Source organism: Jaculus jaculus, chromosome 3, assembly GCF_020740685.1.
Source record: "Jaculus jaculus isolate mJacJac1 chromosome 3, mJacJac1.mat.Y.cur, whole genome shotgun sequence".
In the NCBI taxonomy this organism is placed as follows: domain Eukaryota; kingdom Metazoa; phylum Chordata; class Mammalia; order Rodentia; family Dipodidae; genus Jaculus; species Jaculus jaculus.
In genome coordinates this window covers 16,261,639-16,275,063 of record NC_059104.1, presented here as the reverse complement: position 1 = coordinate 16,275,063, position 13,425 = coordinate 16,261,639, and the positions used below count along the sequence as shown (strand labels likewise).

The 13,425-nt window shown below is 43.7% G+C and overlaps 1 protein-coding gene across 2 annotated transcripts in view; it reads right to left on the bottom strand.

Annotated features, from left to right (window-relative positions):
- Dzip1 (DAZ interacting zinc finger protein 1) overlaps positions 1–13,425 on the bottom strand; it is a 78,135-nt gene that overhangs the window by 58,689 nt on the left and 6,021 nt on the right. For both annotated transcript variants that reach the window (XM_045144902.1, XM_045144903.1), the window contains 2 exons: positions 7,487–7,571; positions 4,469–4,593 (listed from right to left, as the gene is read on the bottom strand). In XM_045144902.1, the coding sequence (XP_045000837.1) occupies positions 4,469–4,593; positions 7,487–7,571 (210 nt within the window). The remainder of the gene's footprint in view (positions 1–4,468; positions 4,594–7,486; positions 7,572–13,425) is intronic.

Below are 13,425 nucleotides of genomic sequence, written 5' to 3'. Positions count from 1 at the left end.
GAAACAGGAACCAGATACATCACTCATGGAAAGATAATATGAGAAAAGAGTCAACAGTTCTTCCAACAGTTAAAAAGTCAAATGACCACAAGACCTAATAATTCCACTCTTGAAAAAGAAATTAAAACATGTCCAGATAAAAACTTGCACATGACAAGACAAATGATCATTAACAGACACAAAGATATAGATACCTGGTGGCATATCCATAAAATGGAATATTATTTGTCTATAAGAAGGAATTAAGCAAGACCTGCATAACAGGAGGGAAAAAATGATGACATCAAAGTCGAAGAGAGACTAGTTGGAAAGAAGAAAGGATTTAGTGGAGGGGGGATTCAACAGGGGGAAAAGGGAAATGGTGGGAGGGAATTATGATCAAGGCATACTACCTATCTACATGGAAGTTGTTAATTAAAAAAATTTAAAAAAAAAAAAAAAGCCGGGCATGAAGGTGCATGCCTTTAACCCCAGCACTTGGGAGGCAGAGGTAGGAGGATCACCATGAGTTCAAGGCTACCCTGAGACTGCGAAGTGAATTCCACGTCACCCTGGCCTAGAGCGAGACCCTACCTTGAAAAATCAAAAAAAGGGCTGGAGAGATGGCTTAGCAATTAAGCGCTTGCCTATGAAGCCTAAGGACCCCGGTTCGAGGCTCGATTCCCCAGGACCCACGTTAGCCAGATGCACAAGGGGGCGCACGCGTCTGGAGTTCATTTGCAGTGGCTGGAGGCCCTGGCGCGCCCATTCTCTCTCCCTCGATCTGCCTCTTTCTCTCTCTGTCTGTTGCTCTTATATAAATAAATAAAAATAAACAAAAAAAGAAAGAAAAACCAAAAAAAAAAATTGTACATGAATGAGTATATAAAAGTAGCATATTACTTGATTGATTTTGTATAAATATACAGAACAGACAAATTCATAGAGATGAGAAGGACATTACGGTTTGCAGCGGAGAAGCGAGTAGGAATGATTACATAATGGGAATAGGTTATTTTCCCGGACGACTAAAACAACTTTGAAACCAGAATTTCTGACTACACAGCATTGGAAATGCAATCAACACCTCTGAACTATGCTCTTTTAAAATGGTTAGTTGTGTTTCAAAGAGATATTTGAGCCAGGCGTGGTAGCGCATGCCTTTAATCCCAGCACTTGGGAGGCAGAGATAGGAGGACTGCCTTAAATTTGAGGCCACCCTGAGACTACATAGTGAATTCCAGGTCGGCCTGGGCTACAGGGAGACCCTATCTCAAAAAACAAACAAAAGGGTGCTCGCGGGCTGCGGCCAGATACCTGTTTCTCTACCACTATTGCCCTGAGAATGATTGTGGATACCCTTTTGAAGAAAGCCACTATTTCTTACAATGAGTGCATTGTTCAAGTCTTTTCATTTCATTTCTTCGGCTGCTCGGAAATCTTCATTCTCATCGTCATGGCCATTGACCGCTATGTGGCCATCTGCAAACCCCGGCACTACATGACCATTGTGAGCCACAGGGTCTGTAGGGTGCTGGTGGCCATGGCCTGGGTGGGATCCTGTGTTTATTCTTTGGCTCAGATATTTCTGCCCTTGAGTTTGCCTCGCTGTGGTCCCAAAGTGATAGATCTCTGACTTGCAGCCCTTGTTGAAACTTGCCTGTACAGACGCCTATGTGACCAACCTGCTCCTGGTGTCCAACAGTGGATCTCTTTGCACTGTGAGTTTTTTCATGCTAATGATCTCCAGTGTTCTCATCCTGTGTTCACTGAGAAAGCACAGTGCTGAAGGGAGGAGAAAAGCCCTCTCCACCTGAGCCTCCCACATCATTGTGGTCACCTTGTGTTTTGGGACCTTGCATATTTATATACACACGCCCTGCAACCACCTTGTCCATAGATAAGATGGTATCAGTGTTTTATTCAATTGGCACACCTTTTCTCAACCCTCTGATTTACACACTGGGGAATGCACAAGTGAAAAATGCCATGGGGAAGCTGTGGAGGAAGGAAGGTGGTCTCAGATGATAAAAGATGAATGGATGTTTCAAATCTTTTTTTTTTCCCAACTTGATTTACCCTTGATGAATGCAATAAAGAATACTTACTATTAGTGTCATTACTAATACTCACTATTAGTCTTTTAGTGTTAGTTTATTGTGGTACTATCTTAGGAATGAGATTATTAGTTTCTTCAGGAAAAGAGACAGTGTGAGAAAATATACTCGTGATTATTGAGTCACTTTATGCAGAGGAAGAGATAGCATGAGATATAGAGAGACATCAAGGTCTTTGCTATTGTTTATTCAGTCTCTGCTTCTCTAGCCTAACTAGTTTTTCTGGTGATTTTTCCCTTATTTTTATCCCTTCCTTCAGGTTGATTTCTGGATTCTGTGCTAATTGCCGATCCATATCACCACTACCTATATTCAATGCCTAGCAACCTTTCCTTCTTCAAAATAGTTTCTTTTAAGGTATGATGGGGTGGCTCTCTCCTTAGGATCTACATTTATCTGAAAAAGAGAAGCAGATTCTCTAATGGACAGTAAGTTAGCACCAGGACAAATGAGATAATTCTTACTTTTTTATAGAGAGTTTAATAGATGTAGGCCCATGATTGATGGTAGCTTGATACTGGAGAGTGGGCTTATGTTTGGATATGGTTCTGAATTGTTTCCCAGCTCCAGCTATGGGTCCGGCTGAAACTAAGGAAAATTGGCGAAACAAGCAAGTGTGCTGTTTTCCTGATGAACCAGACAGATACCAACACAAGGGGGAAGGAGACCAACACACAGAAAAATCAACTTCCTACCAAATCCGAGAGCCAGAGCCTCAGAGGCCCCCAACACCTCATCACTGAAGCAGAGCAAAAATGAACCCAACATGGCTCGGGGAAATTTTGTGGAAGAGGGGACAGAAAGAATGTCAGAGCCACATGTTGGGTCATGATATGCAGAGACATTTATCGTACCAGTAACTGTGGGCTAACTCCACAATGCACGACCCATATACCTCAACAAGGAGGGGCCAATGGGGAGGGGGTAGGTCACGGATGAGCCTAATAATGGTACCAAACTGCCTGTATTTGCTGAATACAAAACTAATAAAATAAAAATAAATAATAAAAAGAGAAAAAATAAAGGCAGAAAAGATATGAAAATCCAAATAAAGAATCACTTATTTGAAAATTTTAATAAAATCTTATTTGATGAAAAAACAAACAAACAAACAAAAAACCATCCATTAGGGCTGCAGAGATGGCTTAGAGGTTAAGGTATTTGCCTGAGAAGCCTAAGGAGCCAGCTTCAATTCCCCAGGACCCACCTAAGCCAGATGCACATGGTGGCACATGCATCTGGAGTTCATTTGCAGTGGCTATAGGCCCTGGCATGCTCTCTCTTTCTCTCTCTCTCTCACAAATAAATAAAAATAAAATATTAAGAAAGAGATTTGCACACCCATGTTCATGGTGGCACCATTTACAATAGTCAAGGGGGCATAAGCAACAGAAGCATGCAAATACAGTGGAGTGGATACATAAAGTGTAGTTAGTATACATATCCCATAGAGTCTTGCTTAACCTCAAAAACAAAGGAAATTCTGACTCATGCTACATATGGATGACCCTTGAAGCCATTATTCTAAGTGAAATAAGACAGTCACCAAGACAGATATTGTAGGATTCTGTGTATATGATGTACCTAGTGTGGTCAGATTCACAGAATCAGAAAGAAGACTGGCGGGTTCCAGGGGCAGTGAGGAGAGAGGAACAGAAGGTTGCTGTTTAACGGTACCAAGTCTGTCTTGCAGTGTAAGACATTTCCAGAGGTTAGCTGAATTACAGTGTGAATACACTTCATGCTAACTGTACACTTAAAAAAGATTAAATTAGGGCTGGAGAGATGGCTCAGCGGTCAAGGCACTTGCCGGCAAAGCCTAAGGACTCAGGTTCCATTCCCCAGGACCCACATAGGCCAGATGCACAAGGTGGTGCATGCATCTGGAGTTGGTTTACAGTGGCTGGAGGCCCTGGCACACCCATTCTCTCTCTCTCTCAATCTGCCTCTTCCTCTTTCTGCATCTTTCTCTGTCTCTCTCTTTCAAATAAATACATTAAATTAAATCTACAAAAACCTGTCTCCTGTAAAAATAAAAAAAAAGTCCTGTGAGCGTGTGTGTGTGTTATGCACATCCAGTGACATATTTTGAAAGAAGAGGACAAGAGCTGGGCGTGGTGGCGCACGCCTTTAATCCCAGTACTTGGGAGGCAGAGGTAGGAGGATCTCTGTGAGTTCGAGGCCATCCTGAGACTCCATAGTGAATTCCAGGTCAGCCTGAGCCAGAGCGAGACCCTACCTCGGAAAACCATAGGGGAAGAAGAAGGAAGAAGAAAGAAGAAGACGACAATACAAAATGTCACCACATTTTGTTGAGCTCCATGAGCTCCCAGGCGGTCCTGTCTCCCTCGGGAGGGTGGCTGGCAGCTCACCTTGGAGACGCGGAGGGCGTGGGCGTGCTGCGCGGTCTCCAGCTGGGACTGCGTGAGCCGGAGCTCCTCCTTCAGCATGTCCACCTCCTTCTGCAGCTTCTCCGCGTGGGCCTTCGTCTTGTACTCTGTGGCAACAGAAAATCCTAGTGAAAACATCATCTCTGGGCATGCGTGGGAAAACTTAAAAGGGCCCGGTCCTAAGGATGAGGCAAAGGAAGCTGCTCTTTCTCGGGATGCTAAGACCTGTCTCGTGCCAGGAGCCCATCTTTGCTCTTACGTGGGTGCCTAGAGCCCTTTGGGGGCGGTGCATTACGTTTAGCAGCCCCCCTTCAGCCATTGCCTTGAGGCTAGATTATCAGACAGGGACAGGGAGCATTTAGGGTGAGCAGGAACGCTCCTGGCTGCTTGGCTCAAGGGCACTGTGGGCTCTTTTCAGAGGTGCCTGTCTCACTCACAGCAGGCGGGCAGGGTTTGGTGGGCAAGTACCACCGTATATGGAAATCACTACATCGCCATCATTTCCCTGAAATTCAATAGACCAACTGAACCATAACCTGTCAACTAGGGCAGAAGCGAAGAACTGAAAAGTCGTAAAAGGAAGCAACAAGTGAAGGGAAGAATACTTATGTACATGTACTTACATGAAGATGTACACATGACTGAATGGGTATACATGTGTCTGTGAGTGTAGACATGAAAGGTATGGAAACCAAAGTAGAAAGTCAGAATCTCAAAGATGACCTGAAGAAATAATACTCATTTCAGAGTCTGAAATGCTCTCTGAAATGAGTATGAGATAGAATAAGGATACTGAAACAGAAGAGAAAGGTCAGTTTCACACTGAAGGCTAGGTTAGTTAAAAATATTTCAACGTCCCCACTTTTCCAACATATGGTTCCTTTGTTTCAGTGGCCCATGGCTTATAAGTGGAAGTTTATGCTGCTTTTTAAAATCTATTTACCTGGAGGGGGCAGGAATACAAACAGACGTGCCCCAGAATAAAGAAGCAAGAAGCACATCTATGTAGATATCGAGAGGAAGACCACAGGGAGGATTTCTGCAAGTTACTGAGGCGCGGAGCCTCGTGCACGTTCATTACTTTAGACAACATTATAAATAGTAGGAATCACTTGACTCCTCCGTGAGCCAAAGAGTCCTCTCCTCTCTCTGGGTCTTGATGCCCCCTCTGTATTCGAGATGGCTTCCATCAGCACCCAAACACATTGCCTCCCATGTCAGACAAAAGAAAAATTTCTCTTGGTCCTACATTTCAATATAGATGATATCTCAGGTCTCCGCTTTCCTTCCCAGCACACGTTACTGAAATAGATGTCCACAGGAATATTCACTCACGACCCTTTGCTCAGCTCACTCAAATCAGGGCTACTAGACCCGTGAATCTTCTGAAGTCACCACGTCAACAACAACTGCTGGGCAGCAGTGGTCAACTTTCCCTTCCCATCCTACCTGCCCCGCAAGGACATCTAACACACCTGGCCACCGTTTTATTTTTTTCTTGAAATGCTTATTTCCTCGATTTCCATGACCTCACACCCCTCAAGTCTCTCTCCCTCCCACAGCCCAGTATTGGCCTCCGTCTAGATGGCCTCAGGCAGCCAGCCCAGCTGTCCCCCAGGGACCCGTGGATGCCTAGCACCAGCCTGGGTCTCTATCTGTGGACGCTCGCCATATCCCTTGCATGTCTCTTCGATGCATGATGTAAATGTACCCGTGGGCGACTGCATTAGTTACTATTCTCATTGCAGTGACCAAACGCCCAACAAGAAGGTTCTCTGGGTTTACAGTCCATTACGGTGGGGAAAGGCAAGGCAGAGTAGGAAGAGGAATGCCTGATCCTATTACATCCCCATTTGGATAACAGAGAGAGAAAGAACCGAGTGGCGTTAGCTCACTTTCTCCTTTTTACTTAGGCCAGAAACCCAGTCCACAGGATGGTGGTACCCACACTTAGGATGAGTCTTCCCACCTCAGTTAGCCTCACCTAGAAAATCCCTCACAGACATGCCCAGAGGTTTATCTGCTCAGTGAATGAAACTAACCATCACCTTGACACAACCTCTCCATTTTTTTTTTGTTTGTTTGTTTTGTTTTTTTCCAAGGAAGGGTCTCCCTCTAGCCCACGCTGACCTGGACTTCATTATCTAGTCTCAGGCTGGTCTTGAACTCAGTGATCCTCCTACTTTTGCCTCCCTAGTGCTGGGATTAAAGGTGTGCACCCCCACCCAGGCTTTCCTTCCTCTGTCAAACCTCTTCCTGCCCCAGACCTCTTTCCCAGCAAAACAATACCGCCACCCATCTGAACAGCAGGACAAATACTCAAGACAGTCTTTGTTTTGTCTCGCGTCCTCATGCCATGTCACCTCTCTGTAGGCTCTTCTGTGTCCAACACGTGTCCTTCTCATCTACCTCCCTCTGCCTCGGGACTATCCTAGCCCAAGCTACCATGTCCTCTCTCACCAGGACTGCATAGAACTCCTCCATCCTTTTAAGGTACAAATTTACATCGTGACAGTGTTGGTTTCAATCAGATGTCCCTCATAAACTTATGTGTTCTGAATGCTTCAGGCTCAGCCGATGGCAATCAAGGGAAGTGGAGCCTCGATGGAGGAGGTGTGTTGTTGAGGGCAGGCTCAGGGGTATTATAACCAACTCCCTATTGCCAGAGCTCAGTTCACTTTCCTGCTGCAGTCTCCCACCTGCTGTGGCACAGGTGATGTCCAGCCTCTGCTCATGCCATGTTGTCCCCTGCCATCGTGGAGCTTCCCCCTGAGACTGTCAGCCAAAATAAAAACATCCCTCCCCATCAGTTGCTTTGGGGTAGGGTGCTTTGTCACAACAACACAAAGGTAATGACAATGACCCTTCTCTGTGTAGAATCCCCCATGATGCTCATAGAAATACTCACAGGCCAGGGCCATTGCCACCTCTTGAGATCTAGACCATGCACTAGACCATGAACAGAAAGAAACCAGCTCTGGAACGGAGCTCACTCCTTACCAAGGTGAGAATCTTCAGGGTGGCGGCGTTGAATGTGGCTTTGTAGAAAAGCTTGGTTCATAAAGGCCTTATCACAAAAATGGCACTGAAAAGAAAGGGACAAATTTGAGTGCCTACAGTGAGACGACCCGCCTACCTGCAGTTAAAGCCGGGTACCTGAAGTGCACCCCCTTTGGGGCTTTTCTCCCACAGAGATGCCTTTCTGCTAGTGATACTAAAGCCCAACTCACATACTCAAAGGACAAACATAAGAAAAGTATGCTCTTCCCAAACTGAAACAAGGCAGCAAAAATCTCTCCTGACAGTTAAAGCTGGCCTTCTGGTATTTTCTGGAACTCTTGGTGTTGGTCCCACTGACATGGGATTTCTACCCATCACCACCAACTTACTCATCATGTTCCTACAGCCAGGTAGAGACCTAGTCAAAAACCAACACCCTGGGCTGGTGAGATGGCTTAGCTGTTAAGGCGTTTGCCTACAAAGCCAGAGGGCCCAGGTTCGATTCCCTAGGACCCATGTAAGCCATATGCACAAGGGGTCACAGGCATCTGGAGTTTGCTTGTAGTGGCTGGAGGCCCTGGCGCGCCCATTTTCTCTCTCTGTCTTTCTTCTCTGTCAAATAAATAAATAATTTTTAAAAATCTATCTTTGGGCTGGAGAGATGGCTTAGCAGGACCCACGTTAGTCAAATGCACAATGGGACACATGTGTCTGGAGTTCGTTTGCAGTAGCTGGAGGCCCTGGCGTGCCCATTCTCTCTTTCTCTCTCTATCTGCCTCTTTTTCTCTCTGTTACTCTCAAATAAATAAATAAAAATAATAAACAAAAAAAAATTTTTAAATCTATCTTTAAGAAAAAAACCCTGCTGACACCTTGACTTTTATCTCCAATTTCCAGATCGTTGTGAAAATAAATTTTCATTGTGTAAACCTGTAGTATTTTGTTAAGGCAAAGTTAGCACACCAATGCAAATATATAAGGATGCTATAATGTATACAAAAATTTTTGTAATTTTTTTTTTTAATCCCAGCATTCGTGAGGCAGAGGTAGGAGGATCGGGGCCACCCTGGGACTACATAGTGAACTCAGGTCATCTTGGACTAGAGTGAAACCCTACCTCGAAAAAAACCCCCAAAATTCTAAACTATAAACATTCTCCCATGGACCTATATTCATAAAAATACTGCAAAAGTTAAAACAATCATTAAAAAAAAGGAAAGAGGCTGACAGAGATGGCTTCGGGTAATAGAGGGAAACTTGCTCCCAAAAGAAGGGATGGAAATACAGCAAAATACCAACACATGTCAAAGCTAGGAGTAGGATGTATGGTGTCTGTCACACTAGTCTACATATGTTTTTACACACTTATAGTATTCTTAGTTTTTATTTGAAAATAAGTGAAGTCTTTCTTTTATTTTTTTTTTTTGAAGTCTTTCTTTGAAAACCTTTTACTAATTGGTTGTTTTAAATTTTTTTAATTTTCATGTATTCATTATTTGAGAGAGAGAGAGAGAGAGAATGGGTACACATGGGCCTCTACAGACTGCAAACTCCAGATGCATGTGCTACTTTGTGCGTCTGGCTTTACATGGGATTTGGGTCCTTAGGCTTCACAGGCAAGCACCTCAACCACTAAGCCATCTCTCCAAGTGCTGGTTGTTTTAATTTTTTTTTTTGTTTATTATTTATTTATTTGAGAGTGACAGACAGAGAAAGAGGGAGAAAGAGAGAGAGAATGGGCACGCCAGGGCTTCCAGCCTCTGCAAACGAACTCCAGACGCATGCGCCCCCTTGTGCATCTGGCTAACGTGGGTCCTGGGGAATCGAGCCTCGAACCGGGGTCCTTAGGCTTCACAGGCAAGTGCTTAATTGCTAAGCCATCTCTCCAGCGCATGGTTGTATTAATTTTTATGTATGTTTTAAATTTTGTCTTATAAAATATTGAAGAAAACTATCCTACACATTGTCATTGTTAACCTCCTTTACGTATTTAAGCCACACACAACACACACACACACACACACACACACACACACACACACACACACAGCACATATACAATGAGGAACAAAAGCCTTCAAGAAGCAGACACCCGGAATTGTTTCACCTTTACTTTATAATTCTTATGGTTTCTTGAAGCAAAGGAACGTGGAGACAGAAGTGATATGAGGATGATCTCACAATTTCTGACAAGTGAAATGATCATGTGGTTTGCCCTATCATTTTGTAAGGGCAAAGGGTCTGGATGTTGAACTTTTTGCTAAGAGGGAGATGTCAAATTGGAATGCTGGTGTTCATGTGGCTTTTTGCACTTGACAGTAAGTTGAGTGTGTCATGTATTATGCTCCAGGATGTTTCGTCCTCACTCCCAGGTTTTAGCGAAACCAGTAACCACTAGCTCTGTGTCAAACAGGGCCACATAAACCCCCTTGACAAGCGTTTTGAGGTAGGTACAATAATGATTCCCATCCCACACATCAGAAACTGATGCCCAGAGGGACGGAGCACCTTGTGAAGGTCAAGCAGATGAAACAGTAGTAGAGATGGGATTTAATATATATAAAATTATATATATATATATATATATATATATATATATATATATATATCATTGATTATTTGTAAGCAGACAGAGAAAGAAAAGGGGGGGGTTAGAGAATAGGCAAGCAAAGTCCTTCTGCTACTGCAAACAAACTCCAGGAATCTGGACTACTTTCTGCATCTGGTCTTATGGGGGTACTGGGGAATCAAATCTGGGCTGTCAGGCTTTGCAAACAAGTACCCTTAACCACTGAGCCATCTCTTAAGCCCTAGAAATGGGATTTGAACCCACTTAGCCCCTAAAGTGTTTTCTTAACAACCATCTTATGCCTAGAAAGAAGCTCATGGACTGATTTACAGCCCAACCAGGAAGAATAGAGTAGGTACAGACTTCCAGATTCATATTAGCCCTGTCCATCAGCCAGGAAGACGCTCACACACTTCCAGGTTCATATTAACACAGTCTATCAGCCAAGCCAGAGAAAAAAGGCCACAGGATGGAATATGGCCATCAGTAAATAAACGCTTTACACCTTCTGTCTTTTCTCTCTGTAATATCTGATAACCTCCTTCTAAGGTAAGGAATAATTTCACTGTAAAATTCACAAGGGGACCTGAGGATATGGCTCAGCAATAAGCACTAGAACGTAAGTTCAGATCCCCAGAGCCTACCTACGGAATCCAGTCTCTGTCATCCCAGCAGTAAGGTGGGAGGCCAAGACAGGAAAATCCCCAGAATCTTATGAACCAGCTAGCTGGCATATGCAACAGAGAGTAAGAGACCCTGCCTCAAAACAAGGTAGAAGGCAAGGAAGGTCACCAGAAGTCAACTTCCCTCCTCCATGTGGCAATGACTCACATGCGCTCTCTCTGTCTCTCTGTCTCTCTCTCTCTCTCTGTCTCTCTCTCTCTCTCTCTCACACACACACACACACACACACACACACGCACATACACAAAGATTTTTATTTATTTATTAACTAGAAGGAGAGAGAATGGGTACACCAGGGCCTCTATCTGCTGCAAACATACTCCAGACACATGTGCCACGATGTGTATTATTTATTATGTATTATTATGGCTTATGGTTTTCATAGGCAAGTGCCTTAACTTCTAAGCCATCTCTCCAGCCCTACAGAGATTTTCTTTTAATGTGAGCAAAAGCCCTCAACAAATTAACTGAGGCTGAATTTGTAGCTCAGTCGTGGAGCATGTGACTTGAGTTTGATGTCTCAGCACTGTCAAAAAATAAAATCCAAAAAACTACCACCCAGAATGGTACTGAACATCTTTAAAAATAAGTAAATAAAGAAAAATAAAACCCAAGTCCATTGGGATCAACGGCCTAGCGACAGTGTTTCTTCAAGGACTCGCCTATGTAACTCACATTTTCCTGTTTCTCTTAAGACACACCCAACCACTGTCACCAAGGTGTGGTTTATTGCCTAACAAGGGGAGTGTTCCTCCTTCCATTATCTCTGGAGTCACAATCTCCAAGGTAGGAGTTTCAGTGTAAGACGTGGAGAAAACCAAAAGATCTAAGGTGGGGTAAAAAGCCAAGAGGTTAAAGGTGCTTGCTTGCAAAGCCGGTCAGCCCAGAGTTCAATTCCACAGTACTCACCTAAGACCAGATGCACAAAGTGACCCACGTATCTGGAGTTCATTTGCAGAGGGCAGAAGGGCCTGGTACACCCATTGTATCTCTCCTTTTTTCTCTCTCTCAAATAAATAAAATATTTATCTTTTTTTAAACAAGATATCATCTAAGGCTGGAAAGATGGGTGGCTTAGTGGTTAAGGTGCTGCCTGCAAAGCAAAGGACCCAGATTCAATTCCCCAGGACCCAGGTAAAGCCAGATGCACAAGATGGCGCATGCGTCTGGAGTTTGTTTACAGTGGCTAGAGGCTCTGTGTGCCTCTATATATGCCCCCATCTTTCTCTCTCAAATAAATAAGTACTTTTTAAAAAATTAAAAAGACACCATCTAATAGGTCGAAATACCACATAGGCCAGAGTCAGCCTACAGACCTGCCTATCTGCTACCCATCCTTTAAAAGTTCAAGTTTGAGGCTGGAGAGATGGCTTAGTGGTTAAGGCACTTGCCTGCAAAGCCTAAGGACCCAAGTTTGATTCCCCAGGACTCACATTAGCCAGACGCACACAGTGGCACATGCATCTGGTGTTCATTTGCAGGGGCTGGAGGCCCTGGTGCACCCACTTTCTATATCTATCTCTGGTCTCTCTTTCTCTGCTTGCAAATAGATACAGAAAAATATTTTGTTTCTAAAAAGTTCAAGTTGGGCTGGAGAGATGACTGAGCAGTGAAGGTGTTTGCCTGCAGAGCCAAAGGGTCCCAGTTCGACTCTCCAGGACCCATGTGCAAGCCAGATGCACAAGGGGACACACATGCATCTGGAATTCCTTTGCAGTGACAGGAGGCCCTAGAGTGCCCATTCTCTCTCTCTCTCTCTCTCTCTCTCTCTCTCTGTCTCTCAAATAAATAAATAAATAGAATATATTTTTAAAAATTTCAAGTCTACATTCAATAGTAATAAAAATCGACTTGTTACTTAACTAACTATAATCTGTGCTTTTGTAACCTACAGATTTCCAAGGCTTGTCCCTAGCATGGCTGTGTTTCATTTTGAAGTTATTGCTTAGCGCCATGACTGACTCAAGAGCAATAGAAATGGCTTATGGTCATGGCTGCCCATAATAAGCCAGTCTCCTAATACCCATTATCACGCTGCTCTGCTGACAATGACTGAGGAGCAAGCTAGCATTCAAACGCCAGATGGATCAGCCTCTAAAGCCTAGGCCATTTCACCTAGCAGCTTTAGCATTGTTAGAACTTCCAGAAAAGTTAGTTTGTTAATAAAAGTAGCAGAAGGAAAGAGAATACTATTTACTGAACAGACTTTGCCTGAGAAATAATAAGGGTCCTTTGCATAACAAAAAGGCAGGCAAGAGTGCTACATAACATAGAATCAAATCTCCCTGTGAAGAGCCGGGCATGGTGACGCACGCCTTTAATCTCAGCACTTGAGAGGCAGAGGTAGGAGGATGGACATGAGTTAGAGGTCATCCTGAGACTACATAGTGAGCTCCAAGGTCAGCCTGGGCTAGAGTGAGACCCTATCTCAAAAAAACAACTGAAAAAATATCTCTCCATCAATAAAATAATGAATAAGACTTAAAAAATGGAGCTGGGCATGGTGATGCACGCTTTTAATCACAGCGTTTGGAAGACAGAGGTAGGAGGATCACTGTGAGTTCGAGGCCACTCTGAGACTCCATAGTGAATTCTAGGTCAGCTTGGGTACAGTGAGACCCTACCTCAAAAAAAAAAAGTTTTAAAATTTTTATCTTCTAAAACCTTCTGACTTTTTAAAAATTTT